We start from the raw sequence: 20,710 nt of genomic DNA, 5'->3' as shown, positions 1-20,710 counted from the left end.
ATTTTAAATTCAGGCTGTAACACCACAAAATGTGGAAAAAGTCAAGGGAGGTGAATACTTTCTGAAGGCACTGTAATTTGTTAACTTGTCGACAAGTTAATAGGCTTTTTAAAATAAAATAAAATACAATTGTATTGGTCGCATACACATATTTAGCTGATGTTATTGCGGGTGTAGCGAAATACTTGTGTTCCTAGCTCCAACAGTGCAGTAATATCTAACAATACACAACAATACACACAAATCTTAAAGTAAAAAAATATATATATATATATATATTAGGACGAGCAATGTCGGAGATACCCCATTCAAATGAGTGGATTAGGCTATTTCAGCCACATAATCTGGGTCATCTTTTATTAAAATCTATTTAAATTGCTACCTGTTTCAGTCTCCATGTAGCCTCACCCTGAATTAATGTATTGGTTCCTAGGAGTCAGCACATTGTTACATCTGTGTGCCAAATGAGACAAAAGGCCACAATAAAACACTCCAAAGAAAAGCTATTTTTTTTGGGACCAAGGCAGTTGGTTGCCAGGTAACCCATGAGAAAGTGTAGGCCTCATGTGCAAAGAAATCCATGTGCACATACACCAAACCAATGGCTTCCTCCCTCTTCATCCTGCAATGTTTTTTTTTTTACAGTAGTTCTATTCCAATCCAGACACACTCTCCACCCTATTGATAATTTGATTAATTATTTAGCTCATTGTTACTTGTTATAACAAAAGTTACCTCACCAGACTGTGGTCGTCATCATTTACCTGGTATCCAGGCTGTTTGTTTGAATTCATTCAAGGGCAGTATTCCCATACAGAAGTTTATATTTAGAGTGTTCTGGTCCCTAGCTAATAGATGGTGTCCACTCAGTCAGGGAGGGGACAACCATTCAGTGTTATATAAGAATAGCCTGGATATGAATGCTGATTTAGGCCTTGACTTATCCATTCAAGCATTGAAAACCTCCCCTCCTCTTCCTCCTCCACATGGCCCCTTATGCAACAATGTTTTGTCTAAGCCTCTGTGAAGCATATGCCCCAGCAGTAGAGGTGTTCTGCTCTGGCTGTACTATCGTCTCAAGTGTCTCTGCTCCATCTCTCTCTCACTATGTCTGTCCAGCTGGTTGTAGCTCTCCTGGCTCTAGGTTTTCTGAGTGCTGCATCTGCACCGGTCTGTAAAGAACTGGTCAAACCCCTGGTTCTGGAGGACCATACTGAGGTAAGTTGTGATCATAGTACTAAACATGATCTTTTGGACTTAATGACTATGTCGCAGATGACACTACTCCCTCTCCAGAAAACCTACTTTGGCCAGAGCCAAAGACTCTGGGGAATAAGGTGTCATTTTGAGACATGGCCATTTATTTTACGAGTAAGAGCTATTTGTGGCAAATCAATGAAAGCATGTGATTATTTATTTTGGGACAGTGACAGATGCTGTGCAGTATACATACAGATTTAGGATCTTAATTTGACCAGTATTGTCATGGCAAAATAATCCTGCAGCAACAGGATTTGAACATTTAGTCCATAATGTTGTTTGATCAGTGGTTAGGCTATTAGCTGGACAAAAGTAGGCTACATGAAAAGTGCAATAACTGTGTGTTAGTGTGGGTTTTCAGTTAATTTATGTAAATCATGAAGCTCATTTGCATTTCCTGCAGCGTAGGAAGATTCTCAGCAACAAAAGGTGCTATCTAGAACCTTAAAGGGTTCTTCAGCTGTCCCCTTAGGAGAACCCTTTGAAGAACCCTTTTTGGTTCCAGGTAGAAAGAACCCTTTTGAGTTCCATGTAGAACCCTTTTCATAGAGGGTTCTACAAAGAACCCAAAAGGGTTCTACCTGTAACCAAAAAGGGTTCTCCTATGGGGACAGCCAAACAACCTCTTTGGAACCCTTTTTTCTAAGAGTGTACCTATCGGTTTTTTTCAACTTCAAATGGTCCAAGTTGGGTTAAGGATACTGCAATGAAGATGGTTTGAAACTCATGGATTTTTCCTTGTCTGTGACTGGTAGATCTATGGCAAATGGGTGTATGTGATGGGGTCTGCGGATCATTCAGTCTTCCAAAACGCTTTGGGGACTCTGAAAAGCTCCTGGATAGACCTTTCGGCTACATCTGACCATCAAGTAGTCACATTACGTTGGGGAGACCGCATGTAAGTCTGGTTAGGTTGTGGATATGAATATGGACTGTAACAAATGTCATTGTAGTTAGGAATGGGCTTTAAAAAATATTAGGAAAGTATCTGCAATGGTAGACATTTCATTTCACCTTTCTCGGAAAGCAAAGAGAATGTCTCAGGTTGGCACCTTGTATATGCTAACAAGTTTTCCTAAATATCAAATCAGTGATGGCAAATGCGTCGTGGGTGCAACAAATGCTACCATCTCCGGCACAACCTCCACAGTTCACAGTAAGTGACCTGTGCTCTACTAGTCTGCTTGCCAGATCTGTCTGTGCTTTAGCCAACACCCTTCTCTGGCGGCTATGCCAAATAGGACATCAACAAAGGCGCGAGTTGGCTAAAGTAGAAACAGACACAGATTTGGCAACCGGGCTAGCGCTCTACATCTTAATGATGAAATAATTTAGCTGCTCAATAAGAGGGGCTTTATCCACTTGCCTATTTATTGTGTATATTGTACTGTACCCAGTGCCTTATCATTATACCATGTTGTCTTCACTGTATGTCATGATGATAAGCCTGTAAAGATTCAAAGAAAATGTCCTGTTACACTTAATTTTACAGTTAGATATTTTTCAGGTACTTGGAAATGACATGGTAAAAATGTTGCAACATTATAATGACCTAATAATTATATTTTAGTTTATTTGGTAGTCACTGAAACCAAAAAGTAACCTGCCATTTGGTATAAGGTAATTACCAAATGTGTTGAATTCTTGGAAGAATCAGCTGAAACATGCCTAAAAAAGTGTTACCAAATGTCCTAATCATAATGGATAATAAGGCCTTTATTTTATTTTGTGGATCCAGTTCATTCGTCTGAACACAAAGGTCAGTACCTGGAGACCTGCCCTGACTGCCTGCAATGGTCAGACACCTCTCGTAGTGGAGACATCACTGGCAGATACCTGCTCCTGTTTAGTAAGTCCAATCCACTCCCAAACTAGCCTGGACCCATCTGGATGTGCTTTAACCAACTCCTAACTGCTGTGTTGGTTCAGTGTCATGACCAAAATGTATGGCCTGACAATGATTATCAGAGTTGGTTTAAGCACATACAGATCTGGTACGAAGGTAGCCCCAAGCGAGCGCCACTCATTGATGTTGACAAATAGTAGCAGTGTAGGCAGGCTATACTCCAGGCAGAGCATTGTGAAAGTTGATCCTACATCGATAAGGTGCTGAAACAGTATCTTTCTGTCAAAGGGGTCACTATTTCAGTAACCAGCGAGTTCAATGCAATGTTTTGAAATACTTAATGGAAGATGAGCCTTTTGTTGTCTGTTACCAGCCCTAAAAGATTTCACAAGCAACATACTGTTTGGACAGCTCACCAGCCTCCCTCCCCTTCTCTCTCGTTCTCTCTCTCGCTCTCTTTCAGCAAGGTCAGGGAAAATGGATCTCACATACTTGGACACCTATAAGAAACAGGCAGAGTGCCTGAACTTCCCAGAGACACATCACACCTATGATGGAGAAACAGGTCAGCCATTGTCTTTGCTCCTCATCTGTTTATATTTTATAAATGCTGAAAAATCTATTAAAGGTTAAGCTTGTCCAAATTGTCACTTGTGTGTTTGAGGGGAAGGAGGGGTTAAATCATATGAGCAGTCACAAGTACCTCTCTAACTATCTTGAGCAGACAGAGGAACAAACGATGGCCATTCCATGGTCAGGGTCTAGTTCCATAGCAATATACAGGCTCAACTTGTTTTCGGCACCTTTAAAATCTAAATTGCAATTAATGCAAAGACCAATGGCCATTATCACAGACCCACCATGGACGGACTACTGTCTGTGTCATAACCATGCAAAACCACAAGGGGGAGACATCACAAGCATAATAAAAATGCTATGTCCTTTTTGTAGTCTACATATAAAGCAGCCTCGTTTTCCTGTGGTAAAGAGACATAGCTGGGAGCAAGTATGGCCTGAATTATAGAGGATATGCAATTGAGTCAGGAAATGGCAATGACATAAACTTCCTCTGTGACACTGAGGGGTGGTAGGCATGCAACACAAATCTCTCTGTATCTAATCTTTACATCCAATACACCCTCTGTATTTCAGAGCTGTGCCCTGATGACAAGGAGAAGGTGGTGGAAAAGGATACAATGGAGGAGAAGCCGACTACAGTGGAGAAGACTACAGTGGAGGAGGCGACTATGGAGGAGAATCCGACTACAGAGAAGACTACAGAGGAAGAGAAGACTATGGTGGAGGAGACTATGGAGGAGAATCCGACTACAGAGAAAGAGAAGATTACAGATTGAGCAAGAGAACCAGATCCTCACTGTTTTGCCCAACAAAAACATCCCTTTAGTGGAACTTTGATCCCAGAACTATCTAACCAAATACGACACATACTTTCATTCACTTTAAATCATGTCTTACATACACATGATGATATTACCATGTAATGTTAAAAAATGCTAACGTTTTACCTTGAATTGTTTTCATGTCTTTTTACTGTTTATTTGATAAACACAGTGATAACAGTTCAAATATAACTGTTCAAACAGACATTTAAATAAAGACATTCAAACTAATTTTGTAACTTTTCCCATTGAAGTAATAAGATCTGAATAAAATGTAACATGGTTATACAATGTAAATCTTCCTGAACACGTCTAGGTTAGTGAGGAGTTAAGAAATCAGACAACCGCCAACTACTTTCATACTTAACTTGAAACGTGTAGAGACATAGCCACTGTAAACTATTCATGTTAATACTGCGGTTTTGAGACAATGCATGGACTATTTCTAAAACGTTTTTATAGTAATATACAGGTAACTGCCAAAATAAAGGAAACACCAACATTAAGCGTCTTAATAGGGCGTTGGGCCACCACGATCCAGAACAGCTTCAATGCACCTTGGCATAGATTCTACGAGTGCCTGGAACTCTATTGGAGTGATGCGACACCATTCTTCCATGAGAAATTCCATAATTTGGTGTTTTGTTGATGGTGGTGGAAAACGCTGTCTCAGGCACCACTCCAGAATCTCCCATAAGTGTTCAATTGGGTTGAGATCTGGTGACTGAGACCATAATAGCATATGGTTTACATCATTTTCATGCACATCACACCATTCAGTGACCACTCGTGCCTTGTGGATGAGGGCATTGTCATCCTATGGGGGCATAGCCATGGTAGCCAAAATAATGGCCTGCCCAGCATTTTTATACATGACGCTAAGCATGATGGGATTTAATTGCTTACTTAACTCCGCAACCACACCTGTGTGGAAGAACCTGCTTTCAATATACTTTATATCCCTCATTTACTCAAGTGTTTCCATTATTTTGGCAGTTACCTGTACATTGTCATACAGTGCATTTGGAAAGTATTCAGACCCCTTGACTTTTTCCACATTTTGTTACGTTACAGCCTTATTCTAATAATCCTCATCAATCTACACACAATACCCCATAATGACAAAGCAAAAACAGTTTCAAACAGGAAATATCACATTTACATAAGTATTCTGACCCTTTACTCTGTACTTTGTTGAAGCATCTTTTGCAGCGATTACAGCCTCAAGTCTTCTTGGGTATGACGCTACAAGCTTAGCACACCTGTATTTGGGGAGTTTCTCCCATTCTTCTCTGCAGATCCTCTCAAGCTCTGTCAGGTTTGATGGGGAGCTATTTTCAGGTCTCTCCATAGACGTTAGATTGGGTTCAAGTCCGGGCTCTGGCTGGGCCACTCAAGGACATTCAGAGACTTGTCCCGAAGCCACTCCTGCTTTGCCTTGGCTGTGTGCTTAGGGTCGTTGTCCTGTTGGAAGGTGAACCTTCGCCCCAGTCTGAGGTCCTGAGCACTCTGGAGCAGGTTTTCATCAAGGATCTCTCTGTACCTTTCTCCGCTCATCTTTCCCTCGATCCTGACTAGTCTCCCAGTCCCTGCTGCTGAAAAACATCCCCACAGCATGATGCTGCCACCCCCATGCTTCACCATCGGGATGGTGTCAGGTTTCCTCCAGACGTGACGCTTGGCATTCAGGCCAAAGTGTTCAATCTTGGTTTCATCAGACCAGAGAATCTTGTTTCTCATGGTCTGAGATTCCTTTAGGTTCCTTTTGGCAAACTCCAAGCGGGCTGTCTTGTGCCTTTTACTGAGGAGTGGCTTCCGTCTGGCCACTCTAACATAAAGGCCTGATTGGTGGAGTGCTACAGAGATGGTTGTCCTTCTGGAAGGTTCTCCCATCTCCACAGAGGAACTCTGGAGCTCTGTCAGAGTGACCATCGGGTTCTTGGCCAGCTCTAGGAAGAGTTTTGGTGGTTCCAAACTTCTTCCATTTAAGAATGATGGAGGCCATTGTGTTCTTGGGGACTTTCAATGCTGCAGAAATGTTTTGGTACCTTTCCCCAGATCTGTGCCTCGACACAATCCTGTCTCGGAACTCTGCGGACAATTCCTTTAACCTCATGGCTTGGTTTTTGCTCTGACATGCACTGTCAACTGTGGGACCTCATATAGACAGATGTGTGCCTTTCCAAATCATGTCCAATCAATTGAATTTACCACAGGTGGACTCCAATGAAGTTGTAGAAACATCAAGGATGATCAATGGAAACAGGATGTAACAGGATGCACCTGAGCGCAATTTCAAGTCTCATAGCAAAGGGTCTGAATACTTATCCGTTTTTTATTTTTAACAAATGTCTCCAAAAAAATCAAAAAACCTGTTTTTGCTTTGTATTGTGGGTATTGTGTGTAGATTGATGAGGATTTTTACAAATCCATTTTAGAATAAGCTGTAACATAACAAAATGTGGAAAAAGTCAAGGGGTCTGAATACTTTGAATGCACTGTATATATATGTATAGAGTGCACACTAAACAGCATTATTTACTAGGGTTCCAAAATTACGTGAACTTTCAATAAATTCCCTGGTTTTCTCGAAATCCCAGGTGGAGGATTCCCGGATTCCAGGATTCCTCCAACCAGGACTTCTGTAAAACCAAGGAATTTATTGAATGTTTCCAGAATTTTGCCCTAAGCATTACTCAATATACAGTATCTGCAGCAACAAAGCATTCATAGATGTGTACATATCAGTAGACTGGCTTTAAAATATGGCCCTTGATTTAACAACGCAAACTATGAAAAAACAATTAAGACAATCAAAAAAGAGAAGTGCAATAAATTCCAGCTCTGCCACTTGATGAGCTGGACACAGTAAACAGTGGCTGCATTTCAATTACGTGGCTTCCTCTCCTTGTCTCCTTCCTTTTATCTGCATTGTTCTAAAGGTACTGGACAGGTGAGCGCAAAAGCCTGGTAGGCATCCATATGTTGCCTTCAACTATATAATGTTTTAATTCAGTGCAGATGAAGGGAAGTAGATGAGGGAGGAGAGGAAGCCACCCTAGACCAGGGGTTCTTAAACTTTTTCAGCTCGACTAAAATTAGAAATTGACTGTCCTCTGGTGACCCAAATCATCCTCCAAAGACCCACATGAAGAAGAAATAGTGTGTGATTATTAGGGCTGTCAGAGTTAATCAGTTAAGTAGAGTTAACTTTTTGTAATTTTTCTGCACAAATGGGTTTTTTTCTAGAACGCAAACACATTCTAACTGTTCTGATTGGTCCCAGAAACTGATGGGTCGGGCCAGAGCTAGAACACGTGGGTAAAGCGGCGTTTAGAACATTTGTCATTGGCTTTGATACTCTGATTGGTTAGAGATGATCCAATCTCTGATGACTTTGTTTTGTACAACACCCCTCATTTTGACGTCACCACAAACGACTTCAATGATGGCAGTCTGACTGAAGTATGTAGCGAACATAGAGCAGCGGAAGAATTCAGTTTGAGTTGTCAGGCAACCAAAATACATAATCTATACTGCTAAAAACAACAATTCGATGTCAAAAGAAGTTGACATTGAGGTCAAAGAAAGTGTGCTTTATCAATTTAACAGATTTTGCTTACTGTTACTTTGGACAAAATCAAGACGTCAATATTTTTGTAATGATTTTTGTATAAAATTTGTAATTTACAGCTCAATGAGATAATTCAGAATTTGCGATTTATCGCGATTAATCACTGCAAATTCTGCGATTAACTCGATGAAATGTTTTAGTTTGATAGCCCTAGTGATTATAGATGTAGATCATAACTAGCGACCTACCTCACATGCCCAGGGCCCACTTTGGGTCCTGACACATAGTTTAAGAAACCCTGCTCTAGACTATCGAGATGCAGCGCTAGAGTTTGTTCCAATTCGCAGTCCAAGGCGTCAGGCCATGAGCTTCCTGTAATGACTGCCCACAGTGCTCTGAATGCTCTCTAGCCTGCTGGTCCTGGTACTGCCTGTCTGAGAGCTGAGCTCTGCCCCTGGCCCGGCCTCTCTGCAGCCCAGTAGGGCTGCCACCTGTCTCTGGCACTGGGACGAACCAAAGTAGTAGATGAGGGGGTCCAGGCAGCAGCTGAGGCTGCCCACACACATGGAGAGCAGGTACGCCTGGTAGGAGCTGTCACTGTGTCCGTGGGCCAGCTTGAGGTAGTGCACCAGGAGGATGACGTTGGTGGGGGTGAAGCAGGCCACAAACACCACCAGCACCGTTACCGCCATCACCACCGCACGAGTCTTCCTGGAGCGGTTCTCCACGTTGGCCGCAGCCAGGGCCTGCACAATGCGGACGTAGCACACAGCGGTGAACACCAGAGGGATGAAGAAGAAGATGGAGGAGTAGATGGGGAAGAAGTAGAGGTAGTAGGCACGGAGCTTGTCTACATCCTGCACGTCATGGCAGGTGGTGATGCCCACGTCCGGGAGGTGGATGGTCTGTCTGGAGAGCAGGAGGGGGGTCACTCCTCCCAAGGCCAACAGCCACATGGCGCCACAGACCACAGAGGCCGTCTGTGGACTACGCCATGTCAGGGAGTCCATGGGGTAGACCACGGCCAGGAAGCGGTCGATGCTGATGCACATCATGAGCAGGACGGAGCAGTACATGTTGCAGTAGAAGGCTGCTGTCACCAGGCGACACATGAAGGGGCCATAAACCCAGTCGTTGCCGTGGAAATGGTAGGAGATCCTGAAGGGGAGCAGCAGGGAGAAGAGGAGATCAGCACTGGCCAGGTTCAGCATGTAGATCACCGCCGGCTTCCTCGGACGGATACGACGCACAAACATCACCACGGCAATCAGGTTGAGGGGGACGCTGATGATGAAGACCAGGGTGTAGACTGTGGGGATGAAGGCCGTTGCTAAGCGACCCTGGAGGAAGCTGCGGGCCTCCTCAGAGATTACGATCTTGGTGGAGCGGCGGGGGCCGTGATGGCCATGCTCCTGCTTCTTCACAGGCTCCTGCCCCATCCCTGAGCCACTGCCCTCCTGTACGTCCAGCCCTATGTAGTCGATGGGCTCATCAGTCACCGACAGGAAGGTCCCTGCAAATGTCCTCAGGTTGAGTCCTGAGTCTGAGACAGACAGACAACGGGAGCTGAGTAACAAATAACAGTATGTGCACTTCATTATAAAGTGCCTAATGAATGGTGAGATGAGATATACCATAACTGCATGGTGCACACCTCACTGTAAACATGTAAGGTGGCAGTGCTATAGCAAACATGCCACAGACAAGACAATTGAGTGTAAGTATAGTCTACTCTGCATGCTGTCCTAACAGGGTCTAGGTAAATTAACATACAGTACACAAAAGGTTTGTCATAATTCATTTTCACAGCTTTCTATGCGCCCTTTTTGAGGGAAGAAACGGCATTGAAAAATCCCTGGATATAGCCTACAAGTGGCAGTTCGAGTCAGAGGGTAAATATGTTGAATATAGGAACACATTTTTCTAAATTGTGCACATAGATGCGACAAAGTATGAAAGAGTTGAACATGTTGAGCTATAAGTACGTGTTCATCGCAATTGTCTTCAAATCCCATTACGTTTCAATCTTCATGAACTTCATTTTTATGGAGGTTAAAAATAAATATTCGCAGTTGGAACTGCTCTTTTCGTTAATCAAAAAATAAATAAAGTAAAAAAAAAAAAAATCCCCTCTACAATGCGTAACGCAAATTGGCAATTTGGCACATTTCAAAACCCAAAGTGCTTCGTAAAACTGTGTCGTGTACTGCTTAAGAGCAGAAGGGTCAATATCTCCTCATAACGTAAAACAAATAATAATTTCGATGTTTAACTGCTCTATGAAAATAAAGACAAAGAAAAAACATCTTAAGGCATTTTACTTACCATTGTATGGCACATATGCTGAAGTTTGGAGAGAAAAAAGTGCCAACGTCGCAACAATCCAATAAACCATGTCGGTAGTTCACTCTTATCCTAAATTGACTTAGCAGGCAAAAGTTTCATTAAAATTGAAGACAAAGAAAATATCTCAAAACTATTTTTGTGAGGGAAACTGCAGTAAACCTTCGAACAGTCAGCACGTAGCACCAAAAGACTCATTGGTTTTGAAAAGGCTGACTCAATCAATAGATGGGGTCGTAAAAAGCCTCGCCTACTCTCGAGTGATTAATTAATACAGACAGGAATTAAAACGTTTCTATTCAGTCACGTAAACAACCATCTTGGACCAGGGCATATTTTAAAGTCTTGGGGTGACACTTATAAAACTCCATTCTTTCATTTATCAATCAATCAACATCCCTTTAAACATCAACGTTTCATATAGGTCTTAATGTATTCGTCTTTAAAACAAAGACCAAGCAAATAATATACATTATTTTTATTTTTTATTAAACATTTGAAATTATTTAAATGTATACTGGACGGTACATTATGTGTAAAAAGCAGTGAAACTCTAGAAATAATAAATGGTAATTAATAGCACAGCTTCCCAATGTACTGTATGTGGATTAAAAAGACACTGGTTAACCACTTCCAGACAATCCATTGCTGGACAGGAATAGTACCGTCTAAACTCCCATTCTGACTATTAGGCAGTAGTGCATTGTACACATCTTGTTGCAAACATACTTTATTTTTTTACAAGTGACAATAACAATGTTGTCTTTATAGAACTTCTACATATAAAATGTAGATTTCATTACAATATACTTAAAATATATATATATATTCCATGTACAATCTCCCCGTGGAAAACTGAACATAAACAAACAAAATAATGAAGCAACAGATATAACATGACAATACAAGCAACACACCCATTTCATTGTGAGCTTTTGGTATAAAGTAATCAATCAAATCAGCATCAAATATAACAAACAACCCTTTGTGTGTGTGTGTGTGTGTGTGTGTGTGTGGCTCACAAGCCCTAGGACGTGTGTGTGTGTGAGCCTGAGGATGGACATGCTATAAATTGATACCAAATCATATTCAGGTCAGACATACATAACACGTTACGGACCATTCAAACCTCCTATCCCAATGGCTCCTTTAACAAACATTGCTTTGTCAGAAGGCATACAATCCTTTCACACCCATGCCCTCCTCCCCATCTTTCCCCTCCTCTATATTTGGTTTATTTTCCATAGAACTTCTTGTTGAGGAGGAAGATGAGCAGGTTGACGTTGACTTTGGCCTTGTCAAACATCTTCATCACCGCCACTCCGTCGTACTGAAGTTGGAGCAGGTCCTAGACAGGGACACAGACAACAGACAGTCAACTATCAATGTTTTAGACAGGGACACAGAAGATGGACATTCAGACAGGTACAGAGATAGACAGTCAGACAGGGACAGAGATAGACAGGGACAGAGATAGACAGTCAGACAGGGACAGAGATAGACAGGGACAGAGATAGGCAGTCAGACAGGGGCAGAGATAGACAGTCAGACAGGGACAGAGATAGGCAGTCAGACAGGGACAGAGATAGACAGGGACAGAGATAGACAGTCAGACAGGGGCAGAGATAGACAGTCAGACAGGGACAGAGATAGGCAGTCAGACAGGGACAGAGATACAGTCAGACCGGGACAGATAGACAGTCAGACCGGGACAGAGATAGGCAGTCAGACAGGGACAGAGATAGGCAGTCAGACAGGGACAGAGATGGGCAGTCAGACCGGGACAGAGATGGGCAGTCAGACCGGGACAGAGATGGGCAGTCAGACCGGGACAGAGATGGGCAGTCAGACAGGGACAGAGATAGGCAGTCAGACAGGGACAGAGATACAGTCAGACAGGGACAGAGATACAGTCAGACAGGGACAGAGATAGGCAGTCAGACAGGGACAGAGATACAGTCAGACAGGGACAGAGATACAGTCAGACCGGGACAGATAGACAGTCAGACCGAGATAGACAGTCAGACCGAGATAGACAGTCAGACAGGGACAGAGATAGACAGTCAGACAGGGACAGAGCTAGACAGTCAGACAGGGACAGAGACAGACAGACAGTCAGACAGGGACAGATAGACAGTCAGACAGGGACCGATAGACAGTCAGACCGAGATAAACAGTCAGGATAGACAGTCAGACCGAGATAGACAGTCAGACCGGGACAGACAGTCAGACCGGGACAGAGATAGACAGTCAGACCGGGACAGAGACAGACACAGGGACAGACAGTCAGACAGGGACAGAGACAGACAGACAGACAGTCAGACAGGGACAGAGACAGACAGACAGTCAGACAGGGACAGATAGACAGTCAGACAGGGACAGATAGACAGTCAGGATAGACAGTCAGACCGAGATAGACACAGACAGACCGGGACAGAGACAGACAGACCGGGACAGAGACAGACAGACAGGGACAGAGAAAGACAGTCAGACAGGGACAGACAGACAGTCAAACCGGGACAGACAGTCAAACCGGGACAGAGATAGACAGTCAGACCGAGATAGACAGTCAGACCGAGATAGACAGTCAGACCGAGATAGACAGTCAGACCGAGATAGACAGTCAGACCGAGATAGACAGTCATACCGAGATAGACAGTCAGACCGGGACAGAGATAGACAGTCAGACCGGGACAGAGATAGACAGTCAGACCGGGACAGAGATAGACAGTCAGACCGGGACAGAGATAGACAGTCAGACCGGGACAGAGATAGACAGTCAGACAGGGACAGAGACAGACAGACAGTCAGACAGGGACAGAGACAGACAGACAGTCAGACAGGGACAGAGACAGACAGACAGTCAGACAGGGACAGAGACAGACAGACAGTCAGACAGGGACAGAGATAGACAGACAGTCAGACCGGGACAGACAGACAGTCAGACCGGGATAGACAGTCAGACCGGGATAGACAGTCAGACCGGGATAGACAGTCAGACCGGGATAGACAGTCAGACCGGGATAGACAGTCAGACCGGGACAGAGATAGACAGTCAGACTGGGACAGAGATAGACAGTCAGACTGGGACAGAGATAGACAGTCAGACTGGGACAGAGATAGACAGTCAGACAGGGACAGAGACAGATAGACAGTCAGACAGGGACAGAGACAGACAGACAGTCAGACAGGGACAGAGACAGACAGTCAGACAGGGACAGAGACAGACAGACAGTCAGACAGGGACAGAGATAGACAGACAGTCAGACAGGGACAGACAGACAGTCAGACCGGGATAGACAGTCAGACCGGGATAGACAGTCAGACCGGGATAGACAGTCAGACCGGGATAGACAGTCAGACCGGGATAGACAGTCAGACCGGGACAGAGATAGACAGTCAGACTGGGACAGAGACAGACAGACAGACAGTCAGACAGGGACAGAGACAGACAGACAGTCAGACAGGGACAGATAGACAGTCAGACAGGGACAGATAGACAGTCAGGATAGACAGTCAGACCGAGATAGACACAGACAGACCGGGACAGAGACAGACAGACCGGGACAGAGACAGACAGACAGGGACAGAGAAAGACAGTCAGACAGGGACAGACAGACAGTCAAACCGGGACAGACAGTCAAACCGGGACAGAGATAGACAGTCAAACCGGGACAGAGATAGACAGTCAGACCGAGATAGACAGTCAGACCGAGATAGACAGTCAGACCGAGATAGACAGTCAGACCGAGATAGACAGTCAGACCGAGATAGACAGTCAGACCGAGATAGACAGTCAGACCGGGACAGACAGTCAGACCGGGACAGAGATAGACAGTCAGACCGGGACAGAGATAGACAGTCAGACCGGGACAGAGATAGACAGTCAGACCGGGACAGAGATAGACAGTCAGACCGGGACAGAGATAGACAGTCAGACAGGGACAGAGACAGACAGACAGTCAGACAGGGACAGAGACAGACAGACAGTCAGACAGGGACAGAGACAGACAGACAGTCAGACAGGGACAGAGACAGACAGACAGTCAGACAGGGACAGAGATAGACAGACAGTCAGACAGGGACAGACAGACAGTCAGACCGGGATAGACAGTCAGACCGGGATAGACAGTCAGACCGGGATAGACAGTCAGACCGGGATAGACAGTCAGACCGGGACAGAGATAGACAGTCAGACTGGGACAGAGATAGACAGTCAGACTGGGACAGAGATAGACAGTCAGACTGGGACAGAGATAGACAGTCAGACAGGGACAGAGACAGATAGACAGTCAGACAGGGACAGAGACAGACAGACAGTCAGACAGGGACAGAGACAGACAGTCAGACAGGGACAGAGACAGACAGACAGTCAGACAGGGACAGAGATAGACAGACAGTCAGACAGGGACAGACAGACAGTCAGACCGGGATAGACAGTCAGACCGGGATAGACAGTCAGACCGGGATAGACAGTCAGACCGGGATAGACAGTCAGACCGGGATAGACAGTCAGACCGGGACAGAGATAGACAGTCAGACTGGGACAGAGATAGACAGTCAGACTGGGGCAGAGATAGACAGTCAGACAGGGACAGAGACAGATAGACAGTCAGACAGGGACAGAGACAGACAGACAGTCAGACAGGGACAGAGACAGACAGACAGTCAGACAGGGACAGAGATAGACAGACAGTCAGACAGGGACAGAGATAGACAGACAGTCAGACCGAGATAGACAGTCAGACCGGGATAGACAGTCAGACCGGGATAGACAGTCAGACTGGGACAGAGAAAGACAGTCAGACTGGGACAGAGAAAGACAGACAGACAGGGACAGAGATAGACAGGGACATAGACATACAGAGATAGTCAGACTGGGACAGAGAAAGACAGGGACAGAGAAAGACAGACAGGGACAGAGAAAGGCAGACAGGGACAACAGACAGTCAGTGACAACCATGCGTCGTCGTAATTCCGGGGAAAAGCATTACCTGGAAATGGAGTTGGACCTTTTCCATCTCAACTCCCATAAACTTGGCCTTCACCTCAAAGTCTCCAACTTCCTCACTGGGCGAGATGTCAAACATTACATTTTTGAACCTGAGAGAAAATACAAAAACATGGGATTGAAATAATGAGTGAAATGAAAAGACAGGATACAGACAGACTTTATAATAACCATCTCTAGTCCTGTTATTGTCCGCAGGTCACAACGTCAGACAGACTTGTTTTGGCATAACATTTCAATGTTGAGTGTGAGAAATAGTATGACCAGAAATAGAATGATTCGATATCCTTTTTTTTGTGTACTTATTTTCCTCCTTGTTTATTTTCTGAAATGCATTGATGATATTGGGCCAAAGTACAGTGTGTTTAAATGGCTCTAAAGAGGACGTAGCTCTGTTTTCTAGATACTAGCTCTCTGTTTCCTCTCTGACCTGGCCTGGAACTCCCACAGAGTGCAGTGAGGAGCCACAGGAGCTGTCTTTGGCTCTCCTCAGCGCCACTCTAGCTGGAACAGCATGGCCAAAACAGGAAGGACGGGAGCGTCCCAATACTTTACCAATGCATCCTTTCGTCCTCCCTTCCTTTGGAGTAATCACTGATCTGATTTGTAAAAGCTATGACAGACTAATGCATTTCTGAAAGTATTGGAGCAGGGCCCCTTGTCAAACATGGATAACCTACTTCTACCACAAAACCCGAGACCTGGTATAGTACCAACTCACTTCAGGATTCAATACCATGTTCACATTAGGTCAACCACACTACCTTAATCACAAAACCCTGGCTGTTCGTTGTAAAACATTTTCCGTTGCAAAGCGTTTTCAATTGGAAAACATTTTGCTATGGTTTGAAACGGTTTGTACAAATGAACACGAATCCAGTGTTGGGAAGCTAACTAGGACCAGCTGTCCGCTCTGCTCCACTCACTGGTTGGTTTGCAGCCCCTCTATCTCCAGGATCACTCCCTTCTCATGCAGCCGGGCCGCCGTGTACTTCAGAGACTGATGCTTCCACTTCTTACTGCCCTTCTCCTCCACCTTCCTGTCCAGCTTTATGGACCGCCGCGCATTCCTGTGGACACACACACCAGATAGGTCACACACATGCATGGAAGTCACTCAAACACACACACACTTCAAGTTTTGAATGGGACCATGGGCTCTGATCATACTTCAATGACAAGAGTAATGACAATGTAATTCAAAACTAGCCCATATGGCCCAATTCCAAACCAATCCCTCCTCTGTAACCCTAGATCCTTGTTGACTTGCTAGGCCAGATTAACTAAGATTTATGGTTAGTGCCGAGGGGTCCGTTTTGTAGCGGACACTCACTTCCTGTTGAGGTTGTCGAGGCAGGTCTTGATGTAGGTGTCATAGTAGTTGGTCTGGTCCTGATAGAAGGCTGTCTTTGAGTTGAGCGCACTCAGTGTCTGCTGGAGCTTCACTAGCTCCGCCTTCCTCCTCTGTCTGTAACGCCTCTGGTAACGAATGTCCTGTCAATCACACACAGAAGGGACGTGATTGGTTAGATTGGTTTTCTGCAACAAACTCTGAAGGCCATCAGTGTGCGTGTGTGTGTGTTTGCGCGTGTTCGTGTACCTTGGAGATGTCGTTGATGAGGTCCTGGTACTTGTTGCTAGCGGTGACGAGGCCAGCCTGCTCCAGGGTTCGGAGATTGCGGACGATCTTCCTCTTCTTCTGCTCTAGAGGCAGCTGTCTGTCCTCCAGCACTGCCTGGCTGCTCTTCAGCCCTTCTGGGGCCTGGGCGTCCTGCAACGCACGCAGCTCCACCACCTTGGCATGCTCACGCTCCTGGATCACAGAATAGTACAAGTTGGAAGAGAGACAGACACACAAAGAAAGACAGAAAAGTTAGCATGACTGCTCTTTTCCCACTCCTGCATGGCACAAAGGGTATAGCATGGAAATCAAACCACTTTAATAGAGAAGTATCTGAGGTGTGGGGTGCTGGGCTGGTGTAGGGGTGATGTGGGGGTCATGATGATGCCGTCACCTGGAGGGCAGAGGCCGGGGTCTCCAGGGTCTCTGGGAGAGTGTCTCCTGGCTGGATCCTGATCACATCCATTATCAATTTCTTAGTTCTGACAAACAGAGAGAGAGAGAGAGAGAGAGAGAGAGGAGATCACTCAGGTTGCATCCCAAATATGCATCACATCCACTATTCTCTACGTAGTGCACTACTTTTGACAACAGCCCAACGGGCCATGATCAAAAGTAATGCACACTATATAGGAAATAGGGTGCATTTTGGGACGCAGACCGTATGAAACCTTATCATACACAGATTATATACTGTACACGCCAGGGCACTGACTAGGGTTGAATATTTTCCCGGTATTTTACAAATGTTCCATCCTGAGAATAAATCACTTTTCTCCCAGGTAACACGGTATTTCCTGCCAAAACCGGAAGTGTCATTCAAAAGCATATAAACGTCTGGATTTGATTAGTGCTTTGATTGAAAAGTGAAGTCTGACGTTACATGAGCCTGATGAGCCATACATTAAATACATTTTATGAGCCCTACATTAAATACATTTAATGAGGCAAAGCCCAAATGATTGTGCTGTTATCCAATAGCAAACATATTTCTGATATAGGTTACTGCACATTACGCACGACAGAAAAACATAAAAGCCCATAGATGTACATTACATGACCAAAGGTATGTGGACACCTGCTGGTCAAACATCTCATTCCAAAATTACGGGCATTAATATGGAGTTGGTCCCCCCTTTGCTGCTATAAACAGCCTCCAGTCTTCTGGGAAGGCTTTCCGCTAGATGTTGGAACATTGCTGCGGGGACTTGCTTCCATTCAGCCACAAGAGCATTAGTGAGGTCGGGCACTGATGTTGGACGATTAGGCCTGGCTTGGAGTCAGCGTTTTAATTCATCCCAAAGGTGTTCAATGGGGTTGAGGTCAGGGCTCTGCGCAGGCCAGTCAAGTTCTTCCACACCGATCTCAACAAACCATTTCTGTATGGACCTCGTTTTGTGCACGGGGGAATTGTCATGCTGAAACAGGAAAGGGACTTCCCCAACTGTTGCCACAAAATTGGAAGCACAGAATCTTTTACAATGTCATTGTACGCTGTAGTGTTAATATGTCCCATCACTGGAACTAAGGGGCCTAGCCCGAACCATGAAAAACAGCCCCAAACCATTATTCCTCCTCCACCAAACTGTACAGTTGGGCACTATACATGCGGGCAGGTAGAGTTCTCCTCGTATCCGCTAAACACAGATTAATCTGTCGGACTGCCAGATGGTGAAGTGTAATTCATCACTCCAGAGAACGCATTTCCACTGCTCCAGAGTCCAATGCCGGCGAGCTTAACACCACTCCAGTCGACGCTTGGCATTGCGCATGGTGATCTTAGGCTTTTGTGCTGCTGCTCGGCCATGGAAACCCATTTCATGGAGTTCCCAACGAACAGTTATTGCGCTGACGTTGCTTCCAGAGGCAGTTTGGAACTCGGTAGTGAGTGTTGCAACCGAGGACAGTTGATTTTTACGCGCTACGAGCTTCAGCACTTGGCGGTCCCGTTCTGTGAGATTGTGTGGCTTACCACTTCGCGGCTGAGCCATTGTTGATCCTAGACGTTTCCACTTCATAATAACAGCACTTACAGTTGACCGGGGCAGCTCTAGCAGGGCAGAAATTTGACAAACTGACTTGTTGGAAAGGTGGCATCCTATGACGGTGCCACGTTGAAAGTCACTGAGCTCTTCTGTAAGACCATTCTACTGCCAATGGTTGTCTATGGAGATTGCATGGCTGTGTGCTCGATTTTATACACCGGTCTGCAGTGAGTGTGGCGAAAATAGCCAAATCCACTAATTTGAAGGGGTGTCCATATACTTTTGTATATACAGTGTAGCTAGCTATATGCTCTCTTGGGTAAATAAATGAAACTAGCTCCAGTAGGCTAACCTTTTTGAGTGTGAACTGTATTACTCTACTGTATTGTATTATACTGCACATCATTCAAAACACGATAAAGCAGCAGAGAACATACAACTCTGGTGCAGCACATGCAGTATATTTGTATAGGCTTATGAATTTGAATTTAATTTTGAAATATAACACGGCCTATTTGTATAATTAGTAGACTGACACATATATATGCCTTTTATAATATTTCCACTAATGTTTTTAACCTACCTCCTTTTTCGCTCTCTATTGTTGCTTCATTCCTTCCTCGCGTTCAACAGTTAGGCTAAATGAAATAAGTTTAGTTGTCCTTATCTTCATCATTCTAATGATATCCTTGAACAATATAGGACTAGAATTAGATGCAGAAGGCTTTCAACTTCTCTTCACGAAGATTGAATGGTTATGGGTCTAAATAAATAACTGCTATAGCCTACCGCCATCGCGCGTTCGTTCTTTCAAACTACCCATGAGTTCTACTGGATGCTGTATTTAACATTCAGCTAACAAGAGCTTGCATCCCTCTTCAAATAGTCTATTGGTTTAAGAAATGCTAAAAAACATTATGTCCAGCAAGCTATTCTACTCTAGCTTTTCCTGCATGGGAATCCAAGAGCTAAGGAGCGTTTTTTTAAGGAGAGGGGCCAGCGGAGCACAGGTGCTTGCGTATTGCGCAAGAGACAGAGGCTATAAATTAGAAGCTTATTATGCATAATCCATCCTTAATAGGCTAAATATAAGGCTAAAACTGCATTGAATTTATTACCTGAAAGAGGTACAGTGAGGGAAAAAAGTATTTGATCCCCTGCTGATTTTGTACGTTTGCCCACTGACAAAGAAATGATCAGTCTATAATTTTAATGGTAGGTTTATTTGAACAGTGAGAGACAGAATAACAACAACAAAATCCAGAAAAACGCATGTCAAAAATGTTGTAAATTGATTTGCATTTTAATAAGGGAAATAAGTATTTGACCCCCTCTCAATCAGAAAGATGTCTGGCTCCCAGGTGTCTTTTATACAGGTAACAAGCTGAGATTAGGAGCACACTCTTAAAGGGAGTGCTCCTAATCTCAGTTTGTTACCTGTATAAAAGACACCTGTCCACAGAAGCAATCAATCAATCAGATTCCAAACTCTCCACCATGGCCAAGACCAAAGAGCTCTCCAAGGATGTCAGGGACAAGATTGTAGACCTACACAAGGCTGGAATGGGCTACAAGAGCTTGGTGAGAAGGTGACAACAGTTGGTGCGATTATTCGCAAATGGAAGAAACACAAAATAACTGTCAATCTCTCTCAGCCCAGAACTACACGG

General features: G+C 44.5%; 3 protein-coding genes across 4 annotated transcripts in view; 1 reads left to right on the top strand and 2 right to left on the bottom strand.

The window, feature by feature from the left end:
- Window positions 1-1,034: 1,034 nt before the first annotated feature.
- LOC121583636 lies at window positions 1,035-5,008 on the top strand. The gene is made up of 6 exons (XM_041899787.2): window positions 1,035-1,218; window positions 2,016-2,158; window positions 2,352-2,416; window positions 2,999-3,109; window positions 3,570-3,671; window positions 4,259-5,008. The coding sequence occupies exons 1-6, from the start codon at window positions 1,108-1,110 to the stop codon at window positions 4,459-4,461; spliced, it is 735 nt and encodes a 244-aa protein (XP_041755721.1). The 5' UTR covers window positions 1,035-1,107; the 3' UTR covers window positions 4,462-5,008.
- Window positions 5,009-7,942: 2,934 nt separating this feature from the next.
- LOC121583652 (proteinase-activated receptor 1) lies at window positions 7,943-10,626 on the bottom strand. Its single transcript, XM_041899788.2, has 2 exons — window positions 10,406-10,626; window positions 7,943-9,623 (listed from the first exon to the last, which is right to left on the bottom strand). Exons 1-2 carry the CDS (start codon window positions 10,473-10,475, stop codon window positions 8,437-8,439), a joined length of 1,257 nt encoding a protein of 418 aa, XP_041755722.1. The 5' UTR covers window positions 10,476-10,626; the 3' UTR covers window positions 7,943-8,436.
- Window positions 10,627-10,891: 265 nt separating this feature from the next.
- LOC121573401 (ras GTPase-activating-like protein IQGAP1) overlaps window positions 10,892-20,710 on the bottom strand; it is an 81,852-nt gene continuing 72,033 nt past the window's right edge. For both annotated transcript variants that reach the window (XM_041885347.2, XM_041885356.2), the window contains 6 exons: window positions 17,450-17,537; window positions 17,035-17,247; window positions 16,768-16,928; window positions 16,361-16,504; window positions 15,418-15,526; window positions 10,892-11,771 (listed from right to left, as the gene is read on the bottom strand). In XM_041885347.2, coding sequence (XP_041741281.2) covers window positions 11,658-11,771; window positions 15,418-15,526; window positions 16,361-16,504; window positions 16,768-16,928; window positions 17,035-17,247; window positions 17,450-17,537 — 829 coding nt within the window. In that variant the 3' untranslated portion in view covers window positions 10,892-11,657. The remainder of the gene's footprint in view (window positions 11,772-15,417; window positions 15,527-16,360; window positions 16,505-16,767; window positions 16,929-17,034; window positions 17,248-17,449; window positions 17,538-20,710) is intronic.

The sequence above is a fragment of the Coregonus clupeaformis genome, chromosome 18, assembly GCF_020615455.1.
Source record: "Coregonus clupeaformis isolate EN_2021a chromosome 18, ASM2061545v1, whole genome shotgun sequence".
Lineage (NCBI taxonomy): Eukaryota > Metazoa > Chordata > Actinopteri > Salmoniformes > Salmonidae > Coregonus > Coregonus clupeaformis.
This window is presented reverse-complemented; position numbering and strand designations above follow the sequence as displayed.

What these genes read in the sequence shown, in the direction of transcription:
- LOC121583652 (XM_041899788.2), bottom strand. Translation starts at nt 10,475, where the DNA reads ATGGTTTATTGGATTGTTGCGACGTTGGCACTTTTTTCTCTCCAAACT. An exon ending in AGCATATGTGCCATACAATG is followed by an intron (nt 9,624 to 10,405) that starts GTAAGTAAAATG and finishes TGTCTGTCTCAG; the next exon opens with ACTCAGGACTCAACCTGAGG.
- LOC121583636 (XM_041899787.2), top strand. Translation starts at nt 1,108, where the DNA reads ATGTCTGTCCAGCTGGTTGTAGCTCTCCTGGCTCTAGGTTTTCTGAGT. An exon ending in TTCTGGAGGACCATACTGAG is followed by an intron (nt 1,219 to 2,015) that starts GTAAGTTGTGAT and finishes TGTGACTGGTAG; the next exon opens with ATCTATGGCAAATGGGTGTA. An exon ending in CACCTATGATGGAGAAACAG is followed by an intron (nt 3,672 to 4,258) that starts GTCAGCCATTGT and finishes TCTGTATTTCAG; the next exon opens with AGCTGTGCCCTGATGACAAG.